This window comes from Corvus kubaryi, unplaced genomic scaffold (genome assembly GCF_017639235.1).
Source record: "Corvus kubaryi isolate FWS band 111438036 unplaced genomic scaffold, C.kubaryi_AGA036_p1.0 37301, whole genome shotgun sequence".
NCBI lineage: Eukaryota > Metazoa > Chordata > Aves > Passeriformes > Corvidae > Corvus > Corvus kubaryi.
The window spans coordinates 1419074-1429482 of record NW_024581094.1 but is presented as its reverse complement, the minus strand read 5'-3'; the positions used below and the strand labels follow the sequence as shown (position 1 = coordinate 1429482).

Genomic DNA, 10409 nt, shown 5'->3' with positions numbered 1-10409 from the left:
ACAAATCCAGCTCCTCTGCTGGCCCTGACAGCCACGGGCAGCTAGGCATGGCTTGGGCCAGCAGAGGGAAGTTGAAAATCCAAACAAAAGCTCAACCTGGAGGAAATGAGAGCTCTGGCTCTTTGTCACATTGACACATCCTCCCCTCCCTGCAAAGAGTTAACGTGTCAGGGGCTTCCTGCATGAACCAGGCACTTGCAGGGAGGTGATTCCCAGGAGCCCAGGGCTGGGGACTCCAGTACACACAGGTCAGTTTGTCACTACAAGCCCTGATGCAAATCACTCTCCTCAGGCAAAGCTGCTCCCGAGCACAAACACTGCCGTGTTCAGACGCTCATCCCCAGGGTTTGCTGTCGTGACCTCTTGCTTTTCCTCCTTCCAGCTGTATCCTCGGGGAACTGTTTACAAAGAAGCCTATTTTTCAAGCCAATCTGGAACTGGCTCAGCTTGAATTAATCAGGTAAAGCTTTGCACACGCATGTCCGTGAGGGGAGGTGCTGCAGGAGGTGCTTGTGCACACAGGCAGCGAGTTAGAAGAGCCCTTGTTTTCTAACCTGCCTGCAAAATAGGGCTGGGAATGCAAATGGAAATGGTCAGGTGTCCACACCTATGTCAGGTGTGTGGTTGCTGATTTATGTACCCTCAGTAAACCTTGTTGTTTGCTGAGTCCAAAACTCACGAACCTGAATTACTTCTCACACTGAAAGTTTTAATCCTGGAATGGTTTGGGATGGAAGGGACCTTAAAGCCGTGGGCAGGGACACCTTCCCTTATCCCAGGTTGCTCCAAGCCCTGTCCAACCTGGCCTAGGACACTTCCAGGGATGTCAAGTCCACAGCTTCTCTGTGCCGGGGCCTCACCACCCTTATTGTAAAAATAATAAAATTTAGTGAGTTTGGAAAGTTTTAAAGTAAAAAACATTAACATTTTTAAATTTGTAGTAAGAAGAATAAAATTCCATTGTGTTGGATGTTTTATAAGGTTCCGCTTATCAATCAAGCTCAGCATTTCCCTCTTCCTGATACCTCCTTTTTTAACACCTCATCTGAGCCATGCCCAGACCTGGGTTATTCCTGCAGCGGGTTGCTTAGGAAGGTGTTTTCCCTGGGCTTGGTGGCTCTGCTCCTCCTGGCTGGATTCCACCTGGCTGACTGTGCTTCCCTGCTCCCCAGCCGGCTCTGTGGGAGCCCCTGCCCAGCCGTGTGGCCAGATGTCATCAAGCTGCCCTACTTCAACACTATGAAGCCCAAGAAGCAATACCGGCGGCGCCTGCGCGAGGAGTTCTCCTTGTGAGTCGAGATGGGCTGGGATGGGCTCCCTGTCCCCTCTCTAAACACCTCATCCACCTTCAGAGAGGTTCCCTGGGGCTGGGGACTGCACTGGGAGCTCTCCTGGAAGTGTGGCATCCTCAGGGTGCCGGTGCTGCCTGACTTCAGGGGGATGTTCTCTGGAGAAGGGTCTGGTTTGGGATAATCTTGTGGGAGTTGTGGCAGAGGTGCTTCTCATAAATGGCAAAATATAGAGTGGAATATTATGGAATGTCCTCAGCTGGAAGGGACCCACAGGGATCAGCCAGTCCAACTCCTGGTCCTGCACAGACACCCCAAAATCCCACCCTGTCTCTTGTGAGCGGTGTCCCAACGCTTCTGGAGCTCTGGCAGCCTCAGGGCTGTGCCCATTCCCTGGGGAGCCTGTTCAGTGCCCCAGCCCCCTCTGGAGAAAAAACCTTTCCCAAAACTCAGCCTAAACCTCCCAGGCACAGCTGCAGCCACTCCCCACAGCTGATGCCTGCCCTGCTGATGCCTTTGAGCTGCTGCATCACGAGCAGTGAACTCTGGCTGTGTGGATTCCTCTTAAGCCTGAAGTTCTTCTCTGACACTGAGCTTCTCCACATGTTTTCCGTGAACTCATCCATGTTTCCCACTCTCCCCACAGCATTCCCTCGTCTGCCCTAGACCTGCTGGACCACATGCTGACGCTGGACCCCGGCAAGCGCTGCACAGCAGAGCAGGCCCTGCACAGTGACTTCCTGAAGGACGTTGACCTCAGCAAAATGGCACCTCCAGAGTAAGTCCCAGCTGCCATCCCCCACTGTGAGCTTTGGGAAGGAGACAAGGTGTTTTTTTCAGTCAAAATCAGGATTTCTGGGTTCTTCTCTCGACTCTGCCCTTCTATTTGGTCATGTGGTTGAGCAAATGGCTTTTCCTGTGCTGTTGGTTTTCTGCCTGATAGCAGGCTGAGTTTATAAAGCCCAGTTTAATGTTTGTGAGATGCTCTAAAGCTCCAGTAGAAGAAGTGCAAGAGTAGGTGTAGCACATCCCTGACTGCCATGGAGAACTGCTCAGGCCTCGTTAGGGCCGTGTGTTAATTGACTGCAAGGGCCAAGCAGTGTCACTCAGTTTTCTCCCACTCCAATCAAGCAGATGATAAAACTCAGACTGGTTTGTGTGCAAGTGGAGCCACAGCTTTTGACATCCCTGTTTCCTTTGGAATTCTTCAAGGCAGGGCCTTTCCTAAAGCTCCCAGACTCCCAGAACTTGGTGCTGTCACTGGTTTTGTGTGGCCTGCAGTGAGATCCCAGTGAGCTCAGGGATGAGATCCCAGTGCAAAGTGAATGATTTTTATGCTGCCTTTCCTGGCTCTAGGTTTTGCCCCTTCCTGTGATCGTCTGGCTGCAGGCAGGGATCATGGAACCCCAGGATGGTTTGGTTGGAAGGAATGTTAAAGCTCATCCAGTCCCACTCCTGCCACAGGCAGGGGCACCTTCCACTATCCCAGATTGCTCCAGCCTGGCTTTGGACACTGCCAGGGATCCAGGGACAGCCACAGCTTCTCTGGGCAGCCTGTGCCAGGGCCTCCTCACCCTCACAGGGGAGGAATTTCTTCCCAATATCCCTTCCTGAGTCCACTTCTCCGTCTGTAAAAGAGCAGCAGCATTACATGGATCTATAAAGTTGCATCATGGCATGGTTTGGGTGGGAAGGGACCTTAAAGCTCATCCAGTGCCACCCATGCCATGGACAGGGACACCTCCCACTGTCCCAGATTACTCCAAACCCCGTCCAACCTGGCCTAGGACACTTCCAGGGATGGGGCAGCCACAGCTTCTACGTGCAACACCATCTGTGCTGAGAGCTCCCTGTGGGTTTTGAGGATTCCCTTGGTTTCCCTGCCATGTTTTTCACTCGTTGCTCTCTTGCAGCCTCCCCCACTGGCAGGATTGCCACGAGCTGTGGAGCAAGAAGCGCCGGCGGCAGCGGCAGAGCGGGATGGCCGTGGAGGAGCCTCCGGTATCAAAAGTTTCTCGGAAAGAAACTACCTCTGTTACAAGCACAGACACTGTGAAAAACAACAGCAGTCCTGTGCCCCCCCAGCCTGCCCAGCTCAAAGCAGAGCCTGGCGCTGCAGATGCAGTAGGTCAGTGCCCACCTGGGTCTGGAAAAGGTTCCCGGTGTGTTCCCTCCCTGGGTGTGGGAGGTTTGTGTCTGCTTTTAAGCCAGTCTGGTTCTTTCACCTCTAATTCTGCAGAAAGGGCATTCCAGGCTCTTCCTGTCCTCATTCCTTTTCTTCTTTTTTTTTTTTTTCTCTCCTCCTCTCTCTGCTGTGAAGACGCAGAAGGTTCTGTCTGGTCTTCAGAAGTCACTGATGAGCTGCCTGTGAATTTGTTCTGAGCTGTGTTATTAGTTCTAAAAGAGGCTCGATGATGAAAGGAGTCATTGAGTCACTTCAGCCAGTGGAGGAACAAATCATAGGAATCATAGGCTGGAAGGTGGAGCCACGTCCAGGATGTGCAAATGAGCTGAAGTTTGATCTCGTTGATAAATTATATGAAGATTAGGTGTGGGAAGTATCAGGCTGGTGGGCAAAAGTGTACATTCTTGCACTTTGTTGCAGAAAAGGTCATCCGGAATGGCAGGACCTGGCCTTGTGCACTGTTCCAAGCAGTGACCACCCCCCTGTGTCTAGAAAATAGTCGGAGGGGAGGAATGTGGATTTACACAAAGCTGCCCTGCTTGTTCTGTAGAAGCCTTACAAAAACCCAGATATGGGCTAAGGCTTCCTTTGTGTCCGATGCTGTGCTGACAAGTAACGAGGAAGACAGTTCTTGCTCCAGGGAATGCACAATCCATGTGTTCAGTGAAACATGGCAGATGGACAAAAGGTGGTGCTTGGATTAACAAACAGCTGGGAAAAGAATGTCCCATTCTCCGTTGCCTACCAGCAAGAGAAGCTCCATTTTAAGCTGCTGAAACCAAACCCTTGCACCCTTATTCCCAAAAAGTTCCAGCATCACTGTCAGTGTGAAGGGACACCCTTGTCACTTGTCACTTGGGCTGTGAAGGGAGGTGATGCCACTCCCAGGATGTATTTTAGGATAACCTGGATCCTTGCAGGTCAGGACAGAGTCCTGTGATCCCAGGCCAGCTCCCAGCAAGGAATTGCCTTCTGCCTGACCTAATTCCTTGTGCTGCGTCAGGGAATACGCCCTTCCTCCATCCCAAAGAGCAGCTCAGCTCCATCCTGGGAAACCTTCCCAGTGCAGGAGGGGATGATCTGGATCTGTGGGGACCTCGGGAGGGGCCGAGCTATGATTGCCCTGCTGTGGGCTCGGGGCTTTAGTTGCCATTGTGCCCCTTCACCACCCCCCGCCATAGCCTGGTATCCTTGGGATGCCCCCACTTCCCAATCCCGGGAATGGGGCAGTTTGGCTTGGCTGAGGTGATTCTGAGCAGCAGCCTCGTGTGCCGTGGTTTTGGGGAGGTTTGGGGGCAGTGCAGCAGCAGCAGCTCTGTGGGTGCAGTGTGTGTGCAGTACCACGGGGTGCTGCTGCCGTGCTGCCAGAGCGGGGGCTGGGAATGCCGGCACCGCATCCCGAAATCCTCCTCGCAGAGCATCCCTGCCTTCCCCCAGCCCAGGGACATGGACAAGGCGGGGGTTCAAGTGCTGTGGGACATCAACAAGGGGTCTTCAGTGCTGTGGGATGTGCAATTTTGGCTATGGGATGTGGAAAAGGGGCATTCAGTGCTATGGGGTGTGAAGACAGGATGTTCAGTGCTGTGGGACATGGAAAAGGGGTGTTCCTTGCTGTGGGGACGTGGAGAAGGGATGTTCCTTGCTGTGGGCCATGGGACAGGGGTGTTCAGTTCTGTGGGACATGCAGAAGGGGTGTTCCTGGCTGTGGGGTGTGGATTATGGCTGTGGGGCATGGGGAAGGGATGCCCCTTGCTGTCAGGTGTGGATCTGTGGCTATAGGATGTGGAGAAGGGGTATTTATTGCTGTGGGATGTGGATCATGGCTGTGGGACGTGGGGAAGGGACATTCCTGGCTGTGGGACGTGGGGAAGGGCTGTTCTTTGCCACCTGCAGTGCCAGGATGCCAAACCTCACCTCCCCGGTGGTGCTCCCCGTGTGTTCCGCAGGCCTGGGCGACATCACCCAGCAGCTGAACCAGAGCGAGCTGGCCGTGCTCCTGAACCTGCTGCAGAGCCAGACCGACCTGAGCGTGCCGCAGATGGCCCAGCTGCTCAACGTCCACTCCAACCCCGAGATGCAGCAGCAGCTGGAGGCTCTCAACCAGTCCATCACGGCCCTGACCGAGGCCACGGCGCAGCACCACGAGCCCCCGGCAGCAGCGGCAGAGGAAGCCATAGAGGAGCCGCCTGCGGAGGTGCCGGAGGAGCAGGAGACTCCGGACGCAGCCAGTGCTCAGGGAGACATGCAGAACATGCTGGCCGTTCTGCTGAGTCAGCTCATGAAGAGCCAGGAGCCTGGGATAACCCTGGAGGAGAGCAACGGGGAGAAGAGCAGCGAGCAGCGGGGGCCCAGGAAAACCCCGACGAGGCATCCCGAGGAGAGCACAGGTAAATAAACACACCTGATGTGAGCAGTGAGAGGATCCCAGAGAGTGCTGCTGGTTGAGCTGCAGCCAGGAATGAGACCTTGCGAGTGTTTGTGGAGAGAGGCAGCGGGGGAGTGGATGGGAGGAGGGAAGGGGGTAGGATGTGGTCGGACCTCAGGAGGAAAGACCCCGAACCCCTCCCTGCGGTAAGTGCTGGACTGCTCAGGAGGTTGGAACAGCTGCAAACAGCCAAAACAGGCAAATACTTACCCTAAAATCCATGAGTGCTCCACTGTGAGTGGGCCAGAGGTTTTGGGGTTTGCCCAAAAATGATCGGAGGGTCGGTTCTTCCCCAAACCCCCCAGCAATCAGTTTGCTCGTCCCGGGAGATTTTTTTACACAGGATGCTGCTGTATCTCTGCATTTTTTTTCCCAGCTCTTTTTCACCATCCCCTCCTTGCCCCCTTGAAACAAACAAAAATAAATCTAAAAATAAATAAACCTGCAGAGATGATTTTCAAGAGCTGAAATAATAGCGGTGAGTGCTGAAGGGAGGGATAGTGGCAGCTGTGTAGGTAAAACCTGGGCATCCACGAGTGCCTGGTTCTACCCGGAGCTGGTTTTTGAGCCTTGAAGCTCAGCAGCTCCTGAAGCTGAACCAAACTGCTGCTTCTTATAGAGAGAGTTAAAAAAACCCCTGCTTGTGTCAGTGAGCTCTCGGATTTCCTTTCCAAAGGTGAGTGTAAATGTCTCCATGTCTTTTTTTTTTTTTTTGTTTCTGTTGATTTTTTGAATTTATTAGCAACAGCCTGTGACGACCTCACCAAATTGTAGAAGCGCCTCCTGAGTATGTCTCAGACTCTCCGGGGAGCCTGTTTTGGCCCGATCCCACCTCCTGCAATGTAGCTGAACGTGCTGTGTTCTCGTGCCTTCAACACCCGCCCACCACGAGCCAGTTGTGATCGTGCTTTTTTTTTTCTTTTTTTTTTTTCCTCTTTTTTTTTTTTTTTTCGTTGTTGTTGCCCTAGTCCTGGAAGATAACTAGGTTACTGTAGAGCAGATGGAATTTGATGCCGTTGTTCTCTGTTGATAATTCTTTGGAATGATTTGCTGTCCCCCAGATCAGCTTGGCTTTACAAATTTACCTGAAGATTGTTGGTTTTTTTTTTTTTCGTTGTTGTTTTATTTTTCTGGATTTCAATACAATCTAGTTTTCAAAGTGGACTGACGGATACGGGTGGAGGGGTGGTCCTGGAAGACTACTGGTTTTCACAATAAAGTTTGACCTTTTTAATAACCAGTTTTGCCAATGATTTGAGGATCTGATTCCAACAAGGTGTCCGTGGGCTCTGCCATCGCCAGTAATTCCTTCCCCTGTGGGTGAGGGAGAGGAGGCAGCTCAGGTGTGTTGCTCCAGAGGAGGCAGGGCTGGTTTTGGGAGTGGAGCAGGGGTCGTGGTGTCACCTGTGGTGTCACCTATAGCCGTGGCACTGCCTTAGGGGAGGGTCCGTGCTCTGCTCCCTCTCCCACCTCCCAGCTGGGCCTCACAGGCTGGGACACAGCAGGGGGGGCCGGGCGTGATGGAGCTTTGTTCTTCCAGGAGGGAAGCAAATCCTGATTCGGGAGGGAATCAGGGGTGAAGGGGCAGGGGGGAGGAAGCAGAAGGCTTTTCTGGTGCTCAGGACAGTCTGTACGCTCGTGAAAATATTCGGGGGGCGAGATTGTTTTGGACTCTGTTGGCAAGGCTGGGGGTGGTGGCTGGGGGCACCTCGGGGTGCCGTGGGGCAGTCAGGAGCTGGCACCTGTGCGGCTGGGTTTGTGTTTGTCTAACCCAGCACATCCCGGACACGCTCCGTGAGCCGCCTGCGGAGCTGGAGCCGGGCGGCACCGCGTCCCTGTGGCACCGGGGGGGGGGGTGTGGGCTGGCGTGTGGCTCCACATCTGCCTCCTGCTCGGCATTAGCCTTTGATCCGGGAGCAGGAATTCCCCACACGGGTGCCCAGGTGTTAGGACAGCTGTTGCCGCCGAGTTGGGTGCGCGGGGCCGGGGCGAAAGCGTTAATGACCATTGTTAATGAACGTTGATCTCCCAGCCAGCGTTAAAAACTCTCCCTCCGCCTCTTCCCAGAGCATCCCAGAGCTCCGGGCGGCCTCGGCAGGGATTGGTTTGGTTTGCTTAGAAATGTCTTTGTGTCTGTTTGAAACGGTGTTTAAAAGAAGTCACCCTTCCACAGCGTGTCCTCCTGGCATTGTCCCACCAGAGAAGAGACCCCCCGAGCCCCCCGGACCGCCACCGCCTCCTCCTGTGCCCGAAGGGGATCTCTCCGGCGCAGCCCAGGAGTTGAACCCGGCCGTGACGGCTGCGCTGCTCCAGCTCCTTTCCCAGCCGGACCCGGAGCCGCTCGGCCACGCCACGCAGGAGCCCCCGGCCCCTCGAGCCCCGGACTACGGCCGCTCCCACCCCTCCAGGACTTACAGCACCGACAGCTCCGAGGGGGGATTCGGTGCCGAGGAGCTGAATCCGGGCCAGACTCTGCTAGAACCTTCTGCCCAACCCCTGGGGAAAAGCAGGACCTTCTTGGGCTCCGTGAGCCACCTCGGGGAGAGCAGCAACTACCAGGGCACGGGCTCCATGCAGTTCCCGGGGGACCAGGACCTGCGCTTCGCCAGAGTCCCCGTCACCATCCACTCGCTCGGGCAATCCTTCACCAAATCCGAGGGGAGCAACAACAACGCGCTGGTACACCCAGAGGCCAAAATCCAGAGTTACGGCGAGTTGGGACCGGGAACAGCCGGTTCCAGTGGGGCAGGAACAGGTCACAGCTGGGGTGCCCCAACCCAGGCGCCTTCTTCCTACGGGAAGACATTCCGAGGGCCTGGCAGAGTGCCTCCGCGGGGGGGCCGGGGCCGGGGGGTTCCCTACTGAGATTCCCGGGATCCCCCCTCGCCTCTCTCCTCCTTTAGCCACAGGACTTGATTTTTTTTTTTCAATTTTTTTCTTCTTTTTTTTTTTTTCCCAATTTTTTTTGGCCAGAGCAAGGTCTCGTCCGCATTTCAGCTGCTGCAGAGCTCCCCGTGCATCCCTCCCTCGCTCGGGAGCTGCCAGAGGGTCCCCACTGGCCTCCCGTGCTTGGTTAGTGACAAAAATAATCCAAATCCCGCAGGAGAACTGAGCCAGGAGAGGGGGGGGATTGATGGAAAGGTAGGAATGGAAGGAAGAAGGAATTAAAATGCTGTTTCCCCAAGCTGGGCACCAGAGTTTGCTGGCGGGTCAGGGAGGGCTGGGGAGAGGCTGCTTCCCAAAGCGGTTTTTTTGTTGTTGTTTTGTTTGTTTTCCCTATTTCCATAAGAAAGAAAAAAAAAAAAAAGGAAAAAACAAATTAAAAGGGGAATTTATTGATGCAGAGGCACCTGGATGGGTTATCCCAGCAGTGGGGACCTGGGATGTGACACTGGTAGTGTTTGATTTATCCGATGTTGCTTTCTTTCCATGAAGCATCCGTTTTCCCTCTGCTCTGGGGCCAGTCCTGTCTGCTGTGACAGCAGCCTTAGCACGTTGATTTTTGGGAAGGGTCTCTGGGTGTTGCATCCCTCCTGCAGTAACTTTGCAGCGGGAATTGTCTTTTTTTAAATTTTATTTTGGTCTTTTGTTTAATTTTTTTTTTTTCCTAAGAGCCGAGGAGAACACCTCCCTGAAAAAACAGGGATTTCTGTCATTTGTAACTTCCAGAACACTTAAAGAATTTAAAAAACGGAAACAAAAATCCCAACATCTGGTGGGATTTGCCACCAGATGGGAGTGATTTGTCCCCGGAATCCTGGGCTGGTGCTGCCTATCCTGCCGAGGTCGCTCGCATCTCAGCCCTTTGAGGTTTTCCAGGTGTTCCTGTGTCATTTCCATGAGCATATTTCTATTTTTGGTGTTGTCAAGGAAGTATTTACGATGGATTTTCTCCTCCCACAGACCCTTGCGCTGTTCATTTCAATGAGACTTAAAAAGAGATGAATAAAACAAAGGTACCTATTTATCAGCTTTTTTTTTTTTTCCCCCGAGTAGGCCTTTCCTATGGAAAACACTTAATTTTGGAGCCAACAGTTCTGGAGTGTTAAAGGGGAGGGGAATTTTGGGGTGGGCCAAGAGACCTTCTTGCTACTAACAGGATTTAATTTCTTTTTATACAGAGAGATAAATTTAAATAAATGCACCTGAATTAGGTGATGCTTCTCCATCTGGGGAGATCCTGCCTTACCCAGCTTTGCCGTGGGAGGAAGGAAGGGAGAGAAATTAAATATATAAATATATTTTTTACTTTTATTTGCTGGTGATGTGCAGGGACCAGCAGCTCCCAGCACTGAGGAGCGATGCTGTTCGCAGAATTCCCACTGGAAATTTGTCGGATTTGGGATTTTTTTTTTGTTGGTTTGTTTGTTGTTGTTTTTGTGATTTTGTTGTTTTTTTTTTTTTTTAGCTTAGTTTCATGCCTGATGTGCAGAGAGATAAAAAGAGAAGTTCTGTGAGACACAGAGTGCACTGAACCCACTGAGGGGCTTCAGAGAGGTTTAATTTCCCT

The 10409-nt window shown here is 53.0% G+C and overlaps 1 protein-coding gene across 2 annotated transcripts in view; it reads left to right on the top strand.

Annotated features, from left to right (window-relative positions):
* The window catches only part of CDK12 (cyclin dependent kinase 12), a 26229-nt gene extending 16363 nt beyond the window's left edge, over window positions 1-9866 (top strand). Inside the window, exons 9-14 of one of the 2 annotated variants that reach the window (XM_042027984.1) lie at window positions 383-460; window positions 1173-1289; window positions 1936-2067; window positions 3203-3417; window positions 5421-5861; window positions 8073-9866. In XM_042027984.1, the coding sequence (XP_041883918.1) occupies window positions 383-460; window positions 1173-1289; window positions 1936-2067; window positions 3203-3417; window positions 5421-5861; window positions 8073-8764 (1675 nt within the window). In that variant the 3' untranslated portion in view covers window positions 8765-9866. Of the gene's footprint in view, window positions 1-382; window positions 461-1172; window positions 1290-1935; window positions 2068-3202; window positions 3418-5420; window positions 5862-6641; window positions 7137-8072 lie in introns of those variants that run through there. The other variant, XM_042027985.1, reaches the window with a different exon arrangement.
* The last annotated feature ends 543 nt before the right edge of the window (window positions 9867-10409 follow it).